Raw genomic sequence first — 18,418 nt, forward strand, 5'->3', positions numbered from 1 at the left:
TTTGTACTTAAAAGTCCCTCAGCCTTCTAAAAAGTTACCATCAAGCTCTCTCATAAAACAAAAACTGACCAAAAAACAGAACAGTACCTCAACATTCAACATGTTTATGACTGCATTACATAGCTCTTAAAGCTTTTTTCCCCAACTGTCTCTATTTTAAAACCACACCTTTATCTCTTTGCTTAATAAAATTAATCCTTTTTTTCTAAAAAGACTCTTTCTTGTAATGACACAGTTTCAATTTAAAAAATTACTATTAGTGAAGAGGCTCATTATAATCAAGGATGGACTAGACTATCTATAATCAGCATATGTTTTAGGATTCCAAAAATCTGAAACACTTCTTACCACATTCATACCTCAAAAATCAGCCTTGGTAGCCAGTGCTCCATATAGAAGCACTGAGCTACTGGAAAGCACTTACATTTCTGAAAATGCTCAGACACAAAAGATGACCCATTTAGATTGTTTCTATATACAAATGCCTTTGCTTTTCAATGTATTCCCAGAAACAATGAATGATAAAGTTAAGGGGCTGTTTTATGCAACAGGGCAAGAGATTGAAAATATTAAAAGATTTTTCTCTACCAGTAAGTTATTCTACATGAAACTTCTTACCAAGTATTACTTTAGGACAATACTGATCATTAAGCAGCTACTTCCTATGGAAACTCTTTAATATCTACACAGAGCACATGGTGTCAGAAGCTGATGGCAGTTCAGAATTAATAAAAAATTTAGGTCGCAAATTTACATACATTTATTAAGATGTCCCATCATTGGGCAATCCACCATGAGAAGGCCATTCCAGTTATTACATGCTATGCTCTATTAACCAAATCACCAGACATTCAAAGGGATGGTCCACAGGTTTTGAACTTTTTGCAACACTGATCAGATTTCTAATAAACAAACAGATAGTAAACTTATGAGGAAACTATAGCTTACTAGAAGACAGCCTATAAATATGGTAGTGCTTTAAGAATCTATGAAATATGATAGATCTTAAGGATCAATCCCATCTACCTCAATCGGTTTCTTTATCCCTTTCAATGTACTATCACTGCTATCAATTTTTTAATGAATACTGCCAGTACTTGAAAACATTTGAGCCATTAAGCACCACTCTGAACTTTCCTGCAGATAGAACAGATGACCATACAGGAGGAACACAAACCTGTCCAGAACTTAGACATGTACTTCACTTGTCATCCCAGAATAAAATAATGTGTTGAGTAGTGACAGGTGTGGAAGAGAGGTCCAATTCTCCTCCCACAAGAACTGGACATCTTTTAGAGCAATAGTATAAACAAAAATCTTTCTCCTTGCTAATAAAATTTCTTCCATTTTCTGGACAAAGAAATAAAATTTTATAGTTAGAAGTAGAATGTACAAAAGTCTAGCTAAATCAGCTAGACACAGATAATTCCTAATATCTGACTGGAAACATCATAGCTGGCAGACAAGATAATCTTTTTGGACTGAATTGTACAGAATCCCTCCTGTAGCATGGAACTTGCTGAAGGCAGATTTGCTTGAAGTTCATTTCCGTGGGAAACAATAACTGTTAACTTCTTTTTAACTCAGGGATATTTTTAATTTATTTTTTTTAGTAGACTACTCATGCTAGGCAGAGCCACAGAACGCATCCCTTTGTCTTGCCTGGGTACACAGACAGCACTGCTTCCAGTGGGTGCCACACTAGAAGCTTCCCTGGCACAACAGTCTTGAATCTTGAGTTCACTCTGCCTGTGACTGATACCTGTATGCATCCTGCCATGTAATGCCATTCCTCAGCTACAGTGTAAGCCCAGCAACACCACATATGTGTTGTACAGGGTTGGATCTGTTTTTACAAGGGAAAATTCAGATCAAACTGCAATGCCAGGAACTTTCATTACCATCACTACAGCAGTCAAAGCCACCTATCACTCCTCCTGAATTAACTGTAAGATAATTTTTCCTTCTGCTGTGAAGATCATTTAATCATAGGACATTTGAGGCTGCCCAAAACAGGATCAGCCAGAGCAGTTTGCTCAGAGTATCAAGATGTAACAAATACCACTGTCCTGTATCACCATCAGAGACCAATATCTGCCATACTGGGTAGCTGGGTGGCATAGAACTCAAAGTTCCTTCCCCACAAATTAGACAATTTTTGTAAAGCCCTTGCTCCTGAAGAGAGGCTTCCAAATGAAGAGACCTATGACAAACTCAACCTGTATTTTCACTTGTATTCTCAAGCTTGCCAAGTTTCACAACTGCATATGGAAACAGCTGAGGAAGTTTGTCAATCACAGCCTTCTCCTTTAACATCAACAAAAGGCTGTTGAGAGTTAAAAGACCTTTCTAAGCATTTCTGCACAGACATTCAGTGGCTAGTGGCTGAACAAGATTTAACAAGTTAAGCATTTCCTTTTTTTACTGAAAAGCTGACTCTGCATGCCACTTTTACAAGTGCTGCTTGAACTACTTAAGTTCCCACATATTATCAACTTATAAATGACTTGCGATTTTCCCAATTTTTTTTAATTACTTGAAGGCGTGGTGTGGTTTTGTTTTATGATAATGAGATATTTTTGTAGAAAACCACTTATCTGGTACAGCTCATCTGTCAGATAATCTATGTGAACCTGAATATGGCTGGAAGGTAAAAGATTCTCAAACCACAAAGAGTGTCATGTTGGAGAAATATCCCTAACAACTCTAATTTTGGCCACCCTATAGACATCACATCAGAACTGGCAACTGGGAGCAGCTGGACAAGCCACTTCAATATAGTCTTTAGCATAAATATGACCAGTAAAGTATCTCAGTGTCAATCACTCTTTCAGTTTTCCATAACCTATGCATCTGCTATGCAGTGCAGATACCAGACAAAAGAGCTACTCTGAAAGGAAGAAGACTCCACACCCAAAAAGGGCACTCATAAACTTGCTTGACTGGTCTAAGACAGCTTCACTTCATACATCAATTTTCATTCATGATTTTTCAAACTTTCCATCCCCATGCTACAAGCCATTTCTATATTCAATCTATTGATACAGGAGTTTTACTTGTTACCTTTCTGGCTTGGACTGCTTCATTTTGTGTAAAATAGTTCAGTACATCAAACAGCCAGAAAATTACTCCAAAACCCAGGAATTACAACATTTATTTCAGCTATTGAAAACTGAGAATACCTCACTGGAATGAATATTAATTTATTTCAGTAGTCACCTCAGATGAGAAAGAACAAAGTTCAAATTATTGAAGCAAGCAAAGCAAGGAGTTTAAGCTGGTTCTGTGTGTTCAAGAGAAACAGTCTATCAGGGAAAGACAGGTATACAGATACATACATGTATCAAGAGAAATACAGGTACATTTAGCAGACACAGGGAAAAAGTCTCAATTCCCTCCTCCTTGCAAAAAACATATGGCTTCAATAAATTGCTTTTTACTGATTGAAGGGGTTTTTGCTTTTACATCTGCTATTGGAGAGCTTAAATTCACATGTATTTTATAGCCCACTCCTCACTTTCTTTCATTTCCTTGGGTAAATAATTCCAATCTTTTCATTCCCTTGACAAACTCTGCCATATCCATCATATCAAACTCTTTGCAATAGTGTGATTTATCTCTTTTAAACTAATTGACAGTTAATAATGCACTTTGAATAGCAGATAAGAATTAATGAATTTGTATACAATGGCAATTCCTTCTCTGTTTTTTTGCCCACTTCTGATTACACCTATAATTTGAATAACAGTACCTTATCAAACCTTATAATACTGCTCAAAAATTTTGTTACATTAATACAGTTAATTTAGAAACTCTTCAGACATATAAATGGAAACTTATTTTCTGCTTCCAAAACACACTGGTTTGCCTATACCAACAGGCAGTTTTACCTGTCCATCCTGCTGTCCTTCCACAAAGCTTGCTTAGACTTCTCAGGTGACGTTTCCAATATTTGTGAATTTGATTAAATTGTTTTAAATCCTCAGTAAATAATTCTACTTTATGAACCAAATGCTACAGATGACTAATAAAATATATTGGACAGCTCCTGTTCAATATTTAAGAGAAAAAATTAAGTCTCCTATAAGTTAATATTTCTGTTAATTCCTCTCAGAGATTTTTGTGATCCATGAAAATATTTTACCTCTCATATCATGGCTTTTTCATTTAATAGCCTGGTGTGAGGAACCTTCAGTTGCACCTTTTAAAAGTGTATGCAAAGTCGAACTTTATTCATATTTAATCAACTCTGCTACTATAAAACCCCATGTAGATTAGTGAGGCACATTTATCATTGCAGAAGCAGTACCAATACTTGTGATTTCAGTTAGTACCACTGAGTCTACCATCAGTCTGCTGTCACCACATACTTCTATCTGCAGGCATTTGTGATTGTAAAGGATGAGAATTACACATGTATATTTTTTCATTAAGAGCACCCAACGACTTTCAGTCCTGTTCTCTATGCAAACTTTGAGATCACTTGGAGAGAATTTGTTGGAAACTCTCCTTCAGTAACTTAAAATCTACTGACCAATTTTCTACCAAATTTGTTTTTCAATGTGTGAAAAGAAGAGGCAAATAGAGAACAGACACTCCATTAATACTTGCAGAAAATGAATACAGCTTACCACAGAGCAAAAAAAGGAAAAAGACAGTACAAATGCCTTAGCTATTAAAAAACTCTTCAACAGAATATAATGTCTTTTATTACATGTCAAAAACCTACACTTGGCTTTAGAATAGATTCCTGTTTTCTAATAAGTTTTAAATGTCATATTGTTAGGGCATTTATAATATTTTATTCTGCATGGAATCAGCTGTCAGAAGACTAAATTCATGTTGCAACTACAGTATCTAATTGAAAAAGTCAGCCAACAAAAAGGTACAAGCTCATTGAAAATTATCCATTATTTCTGCTCTTTGTTAAGAGCTTTGCTAAAACGTAACTACATTTGTTTGTTATTCTGTAGTTCTTTGAAAGTACAAGGTAATTTCTTACACCAACAGACAAGCAAGCTGTCAATCTAGCTTCCCCCAAAAACACAGCACATTTTCAGAAATGTATACACTTTTGATGACGTTTTCTGTCCTTTAACTGATTTGAAAAAACATTTTTCAGAGAATTAAGAAAACCAATATAAATTTGTAATTATGCTAATTAAGTTTATATTCCCAGAAGTCTACAATTAGTTTTGCTGCCTCTCTGACACAGTACTCATTCAGCTTGTGCTGTAAGATGCAGTTCACAGTACTGCATATGCAGCTGAGTAGCTCGAAGAAGCTGCACAGCTGCCATCCTCTAGGGAAGAGGTGGCTCTGCAACAAATATTATTTAGTTTGCAAAGTCATCTGAAACAAGTACAACAGTCTAAGTCGTTTCAGTCTTATCCCATATCATTCTTTCTTTGAAACCACACCTTGTAAACATGAAATATATAGCATGTAATCTGTGTCAGACAACCTCAAGATCCCTTCCAAAAAACTTAAAGAGACTGATTCACAGATGTACTGGAACAGAGAACTCTTTTTGCAATCTGGCGCCTTGGTATCTTTCAGAATCCGGGACCTAGTCCAAAATAACAAAAACTAGAAAAGAGGTATTATCACCCTTGCAGCAGTCAGAGGCTCCAAGGCAGCAGAAACAGCAGAGCGCGAGTTATAAAATGTGCTCCAGTCTCCAAGCAGCTACATTAGAGAACACTGAGATGCACCAGACACACAAGCAGGTGCTTAGAAAAGGGCCCAATCCAAACGCAGCAGGAGTAACCTGAGAAGGCTTACATCATTATACCTTTTCTCAGCAGCCAAAAGAATATGAACAGAGGCAAAAAACCCTCATTTTCTTTCAAATCTGTATTTCCCACAGACAACAGAACTTCGTATTTTGGTTCAATTCTCTGTCCGATAAGTATCATGGTGGGTTTTTTTCCCCTCCCTTTCCTCCAAACTGCAGCCTTACAGATCTTGGTGGATGAGAAGTGAGAGTATATGCAAGGGGGCTGATAGCAATTTAGAAGAACTAAAAAATATACAGGAAAAAACTAGAATAAGCAGGATTATATGCATCCTTTTCTGTGGGGAAGAAAAACCAGCTGAAAGCACAAGGGTGTGAGATAAAGCATGCCCATAATGGAAAGCAACAAAAAAGAACTATGAAAGAGCAAGCAAAGGGGAAAGAAAGTAGGATAGAATACATTAAAAGTAGAGGGAACAGATTTCGTGATCAACTATAGGGAAGAAAAAGACTGATGTGGAGGAAAATTTGTGAAATGTTAAAATTTAATATAATGTACCTCAAATTGTGAAGCAAATCAGTCTCAAACACGAAGTGTTGGGGGGGGGGGGGTTGATGGGTGTTCCTCCACTTGGAAACTGGCTGGCTGAATCCAACCAAATTTGTCAGAGATGTAGAATTCCCAAAGATACCTATAAAATGCTAAGTTCACGAAATCAAGATGCTGTAATTGTCCTGACCAAGGGAAAGGATTCAGAATGCATTAACACCTTGTCGGACATTAGACAATCTACAAAAGAATGAGACTGTACTAAAAAAAAATTCCATTATATCTTACAACCACTCTCAGGATTAAAAAAAACCCTGAACAAACCCCCCCCCCCACACAAAAAAAAAAAAAAAAAAAAAAAAAAAAAAAAAAAAAGAAAGAAAAGAAAAAAAAAAGGAAAAAAAATAAAAGAAAAAGGTAAAAACCAGGCTTCTACTGCTCAAGGAACCACTCTCCTAAAATACTTCTTCCTCTTTCCTTTCACCAGGGGAAAAGACATGGTAATACTTGGAATAGTATTTGCCACTATATGAGGAGTAACAATAAACAAGTGTTAAAAGGCCCTCTTGATATATGAGTGCTGTACAAAGGGAGACAGTATTATCTTCCTTTGGAAAATTAAAGCAAGAGAAGCAAAGTGAATGCAAGGCAAAGCAGCAGTGAAAAAGCTGGATGGAAAGCAAAGCCAAGCAACCCGAACCACCTTCCACCCACTGCCTCAGTCCGCCTCGGAACCAGCAGCAACCAACGCATAACAGAACACATTTTGTGGAACTCAGTTAAATGGGAACAGGCAGCACACAGTAATCAATGAGCAGAGCTTTTCAGAAAAGCTGTTATCATCCTTTCAGTTTGTTTTATACTCATCAACCCCTTCTTGAAATTACAAATATGCAGCTGATAGTCAAGATACACCAGTATATTAGCTCAACACAAATGACCAGCAGCAACTCCTCCGCTTTTTTGACAAAACCAGATTTTAGATCACGGTGTACATTAGCCATCTACACTTTCAAAGCATAGTCAAGTCAGTTTTTTATACCCAGAAGTGACATTGGCTCACTTACTGAAAATTAATCTTTGCTACTATATAAGCAATGAGAAACTTCAGACAGTATTGCCCTGAATGCCTTCTCACGTATTTGTTTATCTACTACAGCTGGTACCAGGAAGGCAGCTATTTTAAACCAGTAAATGATTTTTGTAGGTTCTGCAACAAAAGCGTCTAGAATCCCAGATGATTGCATTTCACTGGCAAGCAAACTTGGATGCTTGGACACAACACAGTTGAACATACTTATGTCAGCTACCGAAGCTTTGTGAATCAAACACTTAAAATTCAAGGTTAACAAGGCAGAACTACTTTAATGATTTTCAATACAGTTCTCCAGACAAAACATCACAAACTGGTTGCACAAACAGACCTTGAATTTTTCACTTTTCAGGAAGCACACCTTTTAACTTCAGACAATACCTACGATCTGCATGCCAAGAGAAAAAGGAATGCAGTCATATGGAATCAGTTAACAATTGCTGCCAATAAACCAATTGACTGCAGTGGAAGAACCCCTTTTGATATTAATAAGCAGTGATTCATGTGAAGTGTCATATAGTTTTCCTTACTTATGGATTCATCATCCTTAGATTTAAGATGAAAAAGTCAGCTCATTACCATATGAAATGTTGGTTCAATGTAGCATATTTCAGCTGTTGGAGATGCAAACAAAAGGTCTTAGCGGTGAAATATGTAGGACTTTTACCTAAAATCCTGTTCTAGCACACAAAGACATAGCATACCTGTGTCTAACAGAACAAATCTTAATGCAGCACCTTGCTCCACTCCACACTACCAACACTTTCTATATGCCATCTACGTTTATTCTAGCCTTTAAAAAAAAACCAAATAAAACGAAGTGATACCTTCTCAAGCTAAGAAAACAAATGTTTAACAAATGTTTTAAACCGTGACTGCTGAAAAGGGTGGAAAATTCAAAGTAGAGCATTTAATCGGATTAAATGCCACCGTGTCACAATTAGATGTCACTGTGTGCTCACTTTAATTCCGAAAGCACATGCGGCTCGAAGGGAAGTCATGGCACTGTGCGGCTCCAGGTGCAAGCGGGAGCACTGCACACACCTGGCGGCACCGCCAGCGCTTCCTCGGCCGCCGCTCCGTCCTTCCCATCGCTCCCGTCCGCGGGCGCGCAGGAAGGCGATCGGGAGCGGGCTGGGAGAAGTTGGAACCTACGCGCTTCTCCTCGCTCCCGGCCATCCCCCGCGACCTCCGAGCCCTCCTAACAATGGTAGCAGTGTTCCAGCGGGCAGCTCTGCCCGGGAACCGGACCGAATCCCCCGGCGGTCCCGCCGCCCGTCCGCACCTCTGCCCGGGCCAGCGCCGGTGCCCGCGGCGGGAGGGGACGGACGGACGGACGGGGATGGGAGGGGGCGCCGCTCCCCGCACCTGGCGGCGGTGACGTCACCCGCCGCCCCCCGCCCGCCCGCCCGCGCGCTGACCCCGGCCCCGCTCCCCGCACCTTCCCCGCCGGCCGATCCCGCCGCGGGCACACGGGGCGGCCGGGAGCGGGAGGAGGAGAGCCAAGCGCCGCGCTCCGGCACAAGCGCGGCCCCCTCCCCTCCGCCGCCTCGCAACACGCCCCCCTCATGCCCCTGCCCGCGGGGGCGGCGGGGACACGGAGGAAAGCGGCTCCGCGGCGGGCTTCCACCTTCCCTCCATCACAGCCTCCCGCCGCCGCCCCACGCGCGGGCGCGGACAAAGGGGAGGGGACCAACACCTGGCGAGCGCCGGTCCCTTTGTGGGGTAGGCGCGTCCCGCAGCCCCGCCGGCGATGGGGAGCGGGGGCCGGTCCCTCCCGCCAGTCCCAGAGACCGCGGGGGAAGCAAGGCAGGGGGGCGGGGGGCACTTACTCGCCTGCCCTCGCTGCGCACCTTCACGCCGCTCAGCCTCAGCCCCTCCCTCCGCGGCCGCCGGGGCGCTGGAAGTTCAGGCGGCGCCGGCCATTCGCAGCCGGCGGCTCCGTGTTTCGGGGGGCGGCGGCAGGCGCGGAGCGTCCCCGGCGGCTTCACAATAGACACCGGGCAGCGCGCGCGTGTCTCTGTGTGTGTGCGCGTGTGTGCGCGCGCGGGGGGCGGGGCCTCTCCCGGCGCGCCGAGCCGGGCGGGAGGGAGCGGGGGGGAAGCGCTGTTTACCCGGCGGCCGAACCCGGCCGCCCCCCCCCACCGCCCGATGCTCGGGCTGGTCCATGCGCCACCGCCCCCCACCCCGCGGGCGGGCAGGTGGTACAGTCCGGCCCGCCGGGCTCCCTCTGCCCGGCGCGGGCGGGGCGGGGTCCCGCCGCTGTGACGTGCCGAAGCCGGGTGTGCCGGCGGCCAATCAGCGCGCGGGGGCGGAGCTCCCCGGGGCACGGCACGGGGCCGGAGCGGTGGGAGCCCGGGGGTGACAAGCAGGGGTCTTGTGGGGCCGGGTTCCCCGCTCCGTTGTCCTCTGTCGAAAAGACGGCGAAGACGCTTTGTGTGGGGGAAGAAGTGGGCGGCTGGAGTTCTCCCCGGGCTCTTGAATATTTATTTTCCCCTGCCGCCAGGCAAAGTGGAGGCGAGAGCCGGAGGGAAACTTCCGAGCGCGGCGCCGCGTTGCATGCTGGAGCTTGTAGTCCTGCTGTAGAGTCCTGAAAGGTTAAGCACCGTCAACACCCAAATGGGATCTTCTTCCATCAAGCGCCTGTATATCCTGTAACAAAATTTATCCTTTAGAGTATTTTTTCTGTTTTAACGAGCCACAATTTTAAGACGCACTTCCACCACGCTCGTTCTGCGGGGGAAGGGACGCATCGAGCCTTGCGGAGCTGCCAGGACCTGCCCGTCCCGTCATCCCCCGCGCCAAGATGTCGGCGGCTATAGCCGCGCTCGCCTCCTACGGCGGCTCCGACTCGGAGCCCGACTCGGAGCCCGAGACCGAGGGCGGCTCCCAGCGCTCCGCCGCCGTGCTCGCCAGCCGCGATGCCGTGCTGCACCTTCGGGCGCCGCCCGCCGCGCCCCCGGCCCTGCCCGTCGACGCGGCCCCGGAAGTAGCCGTGAAGGTAGGCAGCCCTCCGGGGCCCGGGCCGCCCGCCTGCCCCGCGGTGTGCCCGCCCGCCGGCCCCGGGACAGCGCTGGGGGCGGCCCTGGAGCAGCCCCGGGCTGGGGAAGCGGGGCGGAACGGGCGCGGTGCCGGCAGGGGTGCGGTGCCGCCGCCTGGCCCTGCCCTGCCTGGAGCTGTGGGGGTCGGAGGTGTGGAGGGAAGGGCGTGTGTCGGGGAGCGCCCGTGGATTCCTGCCGCAGGGGTCGAGTCTGTTAAAGCGCGTTAGCTCCATCTCAGAGCTCATCTCATCTCATCTCATTGATTCCAGTTCCTTAGATACTGCTTGCTGTTCCCTGTGTAAGGTGTTTTCCTGTGTGGTTTTCCCGGGTTGTGGGGTGAAGTCGATACTTGATAGGGTGGCTGCAACTGAATCCTCTTCTAAAGGACAACCTGCAAGCTGGTTGGTGTTCCTATACCATTATTGCTGGGGAACCCTTTCTTTTTCAAGTTCAGTATCACATTGGCTCACTTTTGTGTTACCAGAAAGGGAGGGGGGAGAGTGCTGATTTAGCTTTGGGATTTTTTGTACAGGCAACAAATTTCTAATCAAAAGCAGGCATCTTGCTGTGATAACTGTCATTGTTACTGTCCTGCTGCCACATGCTCGGAAAAGTTTCTTGCCTAGTGACCAAGAGATGGATGGGCTCTTTCACTTTGTTGTCATTAGTTAATTCACGTCGCAATTTATCTTATTTTTGTGTAGAAGTTGTGTTGTGTATAGTGACTACATTTGTTTATCTCTTAGGGGCTTGGAAACCTGGCTTCTCAAGTTGCAGCATCTAGCAGGCTGTCTTGTGCACATTTGAGAGCAAATACTAATTAACACCTATGATGTTTCCTGAGTGTTAGTGGAAGTGGCAAGTAGCACTGGATGTGCTTTCTACCATCCTTAAGCCTGTAGCAACAGGTTTTCCCTTTTCTTCACCAGCACAAAGGTTTATGTAGTTGCTCAGGGACTGGCAGCTACAAGGACTGGCAACCACAGCTTGCATTTTTGGCAGTTGAGAGTGTGAACCTGAAATGGTTGGTGTTCTGTGTTCTAACTGTTTCAGCTGTTTCTGGTTCAGAATTTTGGCCTTTTAACTGGCCAAAGGCTTATGTATGCTTTAAACAGGAGCAGGTCCTCACTCTCTTTAAAAGCAGGTGTCATTGTTAGCACATTGAGCTGACAGCATTTGGACTACTGAAGTGTGCATATCAAATAAAGCCCTAAGATGTTACTCCTACATGGATTTAATTTGTCGGTTGAAATCTAGTCCTTGTTTCAAAGTACATCATAGTTACATAAAGTCACATTTCTATGAAAAAATTATTCTGTGATTGAAAGCTGTGCTAATGCTTGGTAACTGTGTTCTAAAAGTTTGAGGGGCTGGCTTTTGTTACACCCTCTTCTGACAGTCTGCTTCTTGGAATAGGCCTATTGCTGATCCTGATGTTCAATTGCTCGTAATAGATAACAGCTGTAATTATTGGTGACTCCAGTCCAGTAACACTTCTCTTCTCATTCTAAACAGGAAAGCCCACTGGATGAAAGTTGCATGTTTCTATTACTGTTTTTAGCACCACTAAAATCACTTGAAGAAAGACAACAAAGGATGAAAGTTTGTGTTTCTGGTCCCTTCATGCAGAAGAAGATAGGTAGTAACTATTCAGAGAAGGATAGCTGGGCTGAGGAAGGGTTCTGCTCCTGTATGAGGTGGTAGTGAGAAGGCCAGAACAGACAGCTGAGGTGTAAAATATGACAGACACCTACAAAATCATTAAATGGCACAAAGAGGGGGTTAAACACTCCCTGTCTCTTCCATTACAGCAGCCATAAGCTATCTAGTAGGAGTTAGCTTCAAAGCAAATAAAAGGATGCGCCTCTTCATGCCATGTGCAGTAGGGCTTATTCTCATGCCAAAAAGTACAGTGTGTAGAAGAATTTTGTTGCAAGGAGAGTCTGGACAAGTACTTGGAGGAGATCCATTGAAGGATGAGGTGACAATAAATACAGATTTCCTCAAGACTCACCAAGACCTGAAAATATTTGGCTGTTGGGAGAGTGCAGAAGTATCATTGCTCTGCTCTTACTCTCCCCTAGATGCCAAGTTTCCATAAGGCAGATGTTTTCTTTTGTGGGAACAGTAGAAAGGTTAATCAAGATATTTTCTTTCTCCAAATACATCATCAAGCAGTAGGTAAGCATGACAGTGTTGTAAATAGAGGCTGTTCAAGAAGGGGAAAGAGCCCAGTTGCCAACAGCCAGGCAGTTGTCAAACCCAATTATAATTAGTGTTCCTACAGTTTCTATTCCTATGAAAAAATCACCCTAACACTACTGACAGTTCTATCTTCACTTTTGGATTATAAATGGAGAAGGAAATTCAGGAAATTGTACTTTCTGTGAAGAAATCACTTTGCAGGAACCATTATTTTATAAGTTTTGCTTTTGAGAGAACAATTATTGTTTGATCTCTGTCCAGGGTAAGGCTCAGATTGGAGCAGATTTTATGATACTTCTCTACAGCATTCCCTTCAGTAGTCTTGAGGAGAGGACACTTAACTGGGTTAAAATAACAAGGCTGGCCCAGCCCAGTGCAGGAGCTGGAGATTTGTGTTGCCTTCAATGTGAGAAGGGATTGGAAATGTCAGTTCCCTTTCAATCTAGTTCACCTTTGGCACTGTGCAGGTTTCCAGAAGAGTTTTACATAAGGGGAGGAAGTAGACTTCAGTCACTCTCCTTAATGTTTTTTAAAACCTAATCCTGCCAGCAATGGGGAGAAGAAAGATACAAAGTGGTGTGTGACAATTCTGTAGCAGTGATTGAACCTTAGTGGACTTGGGAAGTGTTATGGTTAGGAATGTTTGTCTTCTTTGACATGGTGGGTTTTCCAGTTTTCTTGGACACAAAATATCTTGTAGAGAATAGGTGTTTAGAGCTTGTCATCCTGCAAGATCCTGGGAATCTAACCTAGTTCAACAAAACTATTTAGCATATGCTTTTCTTGCTGGTTTATTTTTATTCTGTTGAAGTTAGTGAGGCAGTCATTTACTATTAGGAATGCATGAATGGGTAGAAAGAATAAAAGCTGATAACAGCCATGTGTTAATGTTGGAGCTTCACTGCAAATGCTATTTATCTCTTGGTAATAAATTTGTAAATCTTTAGAATGAGTTAGTGTGCATTTGACAGCCCAAGTGGTTTAGGCAAGAATTGATAAGTGACAAACTGCTTAAGTCTCAGTGGCTCATGGGATGTGGGCTTAATTTGCCACATTTTAATGCGATCGATAATTAAAACTAATTAAATGTTATGCAAAGCAGCCTGCCCTTTTTAGCTACTTGACTAACTAGTAATGACTATACCTGGGGAAATGGAATGCTGTAAGTTTGTTGTCTGAAATGTCCAGAAAAAAAAAAAAAGAAAATCCCCCAACATATAGACATCAAAACTCTCTGCTTGCATGAGATGAAGCTGGAAAATATAAGCCACATTAGATTATTACTAAGGAACAGAGTTATCATCCAAGGTGCACCTTGGTCTTTTTTTTAAGGTTTTGGTTTGTTGCCTGTTACAGGGATTTTGCTGCTGTTTAATTTAAGAAATATTTTTGTTCTGTGTGCACATAAAGAAACTTCCAGCAAGCTCTTTTAACATAATTTTTTATTAGTGTACTATTTTTTATTCTATAAATTAAGTGATTTTCATAGAAAGTAGCACTATTGTTTTATGGCATTTGGGTAGGAGGTTTTTTTTCCAATAAAAAGAGGATTGTGGCATGTTTAAGGAACCTGTTAAGGAGGAAAGTTATTCTGATCTACTCTACTTGTAGTCTAAAATCCCTTCTATTTCTTGTCCTCTTTCTTATGCTTTAAAGTGGCCAAGCTTTATGGTAGGACTGAAGGAGCATGCCTTGAAAGGAACCAGACATTACAACTGGGGAGTTGTAATGAAGCACCTCCTTGTCTACACTTAGCATCAAAAGCTTCTTCCTGTCTCAAGATAGATTCCTGAGGCAATGCTAATACTCAAGAGTACAGCCCTGTGTGCCATTCTCCCATAACAGTGTGATTGTGTTTTGTTAAGCAAAAGGTGCAAAAGGACAGCATTTAACTATCAAAACAATTTTTTTACCTCATCACATCATCTCTGAATTGTAAAGCAACCTGATATTCAAGTTAGTAGACATCACATCTATTAAAAAAAAACCCAAAACAACATACCAACACAGTAAGTAGTTTGGTGAAATGATGTCATCTGCTTCTTTTTGCCTTGTACCAGCAGTAATTCTTGCATCTCTTGGGCAGACATTCATTCAATCTGTGTGCCAAACTTCAGTGGATCTATGGAGTGAACATTCTCAGTTTTTGATTGTCCTTATTTCTGCAAATTTGTATAATCTGCTGCATTAGGTTTCTCACTTTTTCTATTGAGATCTTATTTTCTTAGCCCTTCAGTCATGGGGTTTTTTTCTTACCTGACATGTGGTGCCCACTGTAGCCACTGTATTTCGGTTTGATGCTTGTTACAAGTGCTGAGAAAAGCAGAGAGGTGACACATAGAGCTATGTTTTTCAAGATAGCCAGTAAAATGTAACTTCCTAAAACCTTAATTCTTTGGTTCCAGGTTATGTGGGGTGTACAGCTGTAACCACATGATATTACAGCATGCCATAAAGCTCATAGTAATAAAATTTCTGAGTTGGCAGCAAACACCAGCTGCTTTTCTGCCAGTCCTACAGCTGAACTTTTCACTTTCTCCAAAGGAACACTGTATCTGTTTGAGAGCTTTTTGACCCTTTTTTTAATGGTTCCTGTGCCTTTGAGAGTGGAAGTGATCTGGAGTTATACTTAGCCCTTCACTGAATTCACAGATGCCCTCATCTTTCAGCTTAACTATCTCCCATCCCACAGAGCCACTTGTGTCACACTTGGCACATAAGCTACATGATGGATTGCTCACCTTAGGTTTTTAGATAAATCCTTCCTGTGACCAAAGGAAAAGCTACAGCACAGCAGAGAGGTGATCTCTTAGATTACCTTATCTCAGTCACAGCTCTGCCAGACTGCTGCTCCTGTGATCCCTTCCCTGTCAGCTGCAGCTGTGGCAAATGCATCTGGAATGCATGCAGTTAAGGCTGTTGCCAGCATAAAGGGACAGTGTTGTGAGACCTGTATTACCTTTTCTTGCTTTCTGGGTCTTAGAAAGATGAGTTCTGCTGAAATGGTCTTCTGGCAATGCATGCAGTTGTACTCAGAGATCTTCATGTGCGGAGGTTGCCAATGAGTTCTTTCCCCTCCTCTGGAAAAATAAAAATAAAGCCACAACCAAAATACACAGTGCAGATAGCTTGGCAATTGATGAAATGAATGATGGGCTAGTTAATATTTTTCATGTTTCTGCTACCTACTAGAGTCTCATAATGCTGTACAAAATGCCACTTACCAGATGTTGACCAAAGCATAATTTGTCTGTTGCAATTTGAACTCTTGCCATGGACAAACACTTGGCATCATGTTGTGTCAATACTTTATATTCCTATCAAGATTTCATTTTTTAAAAATACTGAGAAAATAGAGTGGGTAGTTGGACCACATTCAAATTTTTGCACAGTTGAAAGCCAAAGAGAAGATAACCATTATGTGCTTCAGCAGCATGTTATGGGATTGTCATTTGCTGCCCTAATACATGAAAACGTGAATAAGACTGGAGGTCTTGAGGAGCGTAGCTCTTATAAATATAACATGTGCTTCAATTTCAAGGCTCGGTGGTTTTCACACAGAAAGAATGTGCCTGTGGTGGTCTAGGAGTGAACATATTGTGTGGCTTTCAAGTGACTCAGCACTGTTCCACCAGCAGCAGAGTAGAACCAGAATTGCTGTAATACTCCAGCAGAGGATCAGCTTTTATGGCACAATCTGTTTCTTTTCTCAATTACCAAGCAGCATATAATAGAACTTCACAGGAAGAAAAGAGGAGGAAAAATAGCAGAAATGAAAAATTATTGGCAGTTTTGCAAATCTGGAATTTTTTTTTTGCTTTTTCAGATTAAAGAGCAGGAGAAAAACCTGTCCTAATTTCAAGTTAGCTTATCACTGTTTAAATGTCACTAACTGATCAGATAAACTTTGCCTTACTATCAATCATATTAATTTTTATTTTCTCAAATGTTGGGTTTTGTGGACAAGATGTGAGGTGTAGCTGGAAGAATAAGCTGTATGATGTGACTTGAAAAAGCTGTCTGTGAAAATGTCCTCATGATATGGAGCAGTGAAAGGAAGTGTAATTTTTTATGTAACACAGGTTAGGAAGTGGTTTTGGTGTGCTCATGTTCTAACTGGGGACGTGTGAGTGACAGGATTAGGCCTGCTGTGCTGTTTGCAGGCAAGTTCATGCTGTATGAAATTGGGGCTGTGAATGTACCAGTAGTTGTTGACATCCAAGCCCAGTGAATTGGAAGGGTGGTGTGATGAGAAAAATGAGGTCAGGCCGAGAACTGGTAGTGCTGAGGGTTCAGACAAGATCATTGCAATGGCTGGGCCTGCCTGTTAAAATAATTGACTACGTGGTGAGAGTAAAGCTTTATGGTTGGACTTAACAATTCTACTAAGACAGCGGCCTTAGTAGAAAAACAATAAGTGGGATTGCTGATGTAATGTTTTTGTTTTGTTTTGAGTTTTTTTGGACATTCTTTTATTTTCCTTTGCTGAGCAGTTTTAATCAAATATAATCAAGTAACAAGCCAAAGATCTTTAGATACTGTTTTTCTTTTCTGTGTTCTAGAAAACCAGATTTTAAAATCTTTAAATCTTGTATGCATGAGCAAATTTGTAATTGACCTGCTGTTGAACTGGGGAGAGAAAAAGCTTCTTTTGGTTTTGCTAGCTGTTCTCTTATGTCAGAGAATAGCTAACAATATTTAACAAGTTAAGGATGTGCCATTTAGTTCTTTTGAGATACTATAATATAAAGCAAGTTTTTGAGTTTGAGATAATTTTCTGTTAATGAAGTAACCGCTAAAATCTGGTTCTCTGTTGTGCCACTTTCTTTTGTAAATCACAAATGCTTTGGGATCCTGTTGTAGGTAAGCACTGACCGAGCAGTGATGCTAGGATACCTTTTTCAGTGTGACTACTAGGGATTTTGTCATTATATTAGCACATTCTGGGTCCTTTTCAATTGCTGCTTGTCTAGAATAAAGATACAGGAAGCAATGGCAGTAATAATTCTGCAAAATATTCTTCATTAACTGAGGTTTTGATGAGGGAAGGGATTCTGATGATGTGAAAGGGCCTTCATAAAGCTCTGAAACCAGATCTGTTTGGGCACTGCTGCCTTGTCAGCCATTTTCTTTCTTCTCTGTCTTCTATTTCAGCTGCACGTGCCCTTCTGAATATTTCCCTGTGAGTTGCTTGAAGTTATTCTTTTGGTTAATCCTTCTTTCTTGTCTCTTCATCTAGCAAGTCAAGTTTTTGTCCCAACGGACTTGCAAATGTGTTTAAGTACTAAAGCTGAATTACATTTACACCGTTCAGTATAAAAATGTACCTTTTGGAAATAAGGAATTATTGGATTCTGTGAAAGTCATTGTTATAATTCATGTTTGTATGTAATGTTGATATGTAATTTTTTTCTTTGCAACTTTCAGAATAGTTACTTGTGATTTCTGCCTTCTACCTTTTGTAGAGTTCTACCTTCATACCTTTATATTAAATTTGTGACCATTTTAATTGGTTCTTCTTTACAAGTCTGGTTTTCAAACATACTAAAAAAGGCTTTTCTTCAATCTTGCTGCTGTTTTTAAAACGTGTGCATGAAGTCCTTAAATAAAAAGAAATAATTTCTCACATGCAAAAATCTTCAAGTGTTCTAGACAAGTTTCTCAGTGACCACCTGACATTGGTTTTGCAGTCAATATTTTTGTAAAATAGAAACTTTGGTCAAGGTACTCTTTCATAATGCTGGAAGTGTCAACTTGTACTACAGCCCTAATTTGGACTGAAAGAAGGTAAT

General features: G+C 42.1%; 2 protein-coding genes across 5 annotated transcripts in view; one reads left to right on the forward strand and one right to left on the reverse strand.

Moving 5' to 3' along the window:
• Positions 1-9,429, reverse strand: part of WASF1 (WASP family member 1) — an 87,203-nt gene extending 77,774 nt beyond the window's left edge. For 2 of the 4 annotated variants that reach the window (XM_063150999.1, XM_063150996.1), the window contains exon 1: positions 9,213-9,298. The gene's annotated coding sequence lies outside the window, so the exon portion shown is untranslated. Of the gene's footprint in view, positions 1-9,212 lie in introns of all 4 variants that reach the window. The other 2 variants (XM_063151000.1, XM_063150997.1) reach the window with 2 other exon arrangements.
• A 742-nt stretch (positions 9,430-10,171) lies between these two features.
• The window catches only part of CDC40 (cell division cycle 40), a 36,575-nt gene continuing 28,328 nt past the window's right edge, over positions 10,172-18,418 (forward strand). Inside the window, exon 1 of the mRNA XM_063151001.1 lies at positions 10,172-10,381. Coding sequence (XP_063007071.1) covers positions 10,187-10,381 — 195 coding nt within the window. The 5' untranslated portion in view covers positions 10,172-10,186. The remainder of the gene's footprint in view (positions 10,382-18,418) is intronic.

This window comes from Melospiza melodia, chromosome 3, assembly GCF_035770615.1.
Source record: "Melospiza melodia melodia isolate bMelMel2 chromosome 3, bMelMel2.pri, whole genome shotgun sequence".
Classification (NCBI taxonomy): Eukaryota; Metazoa; Chordata; class Aves; order Passeriformes; family Passerellidae; genus Melospiza; species Melospiza melodia.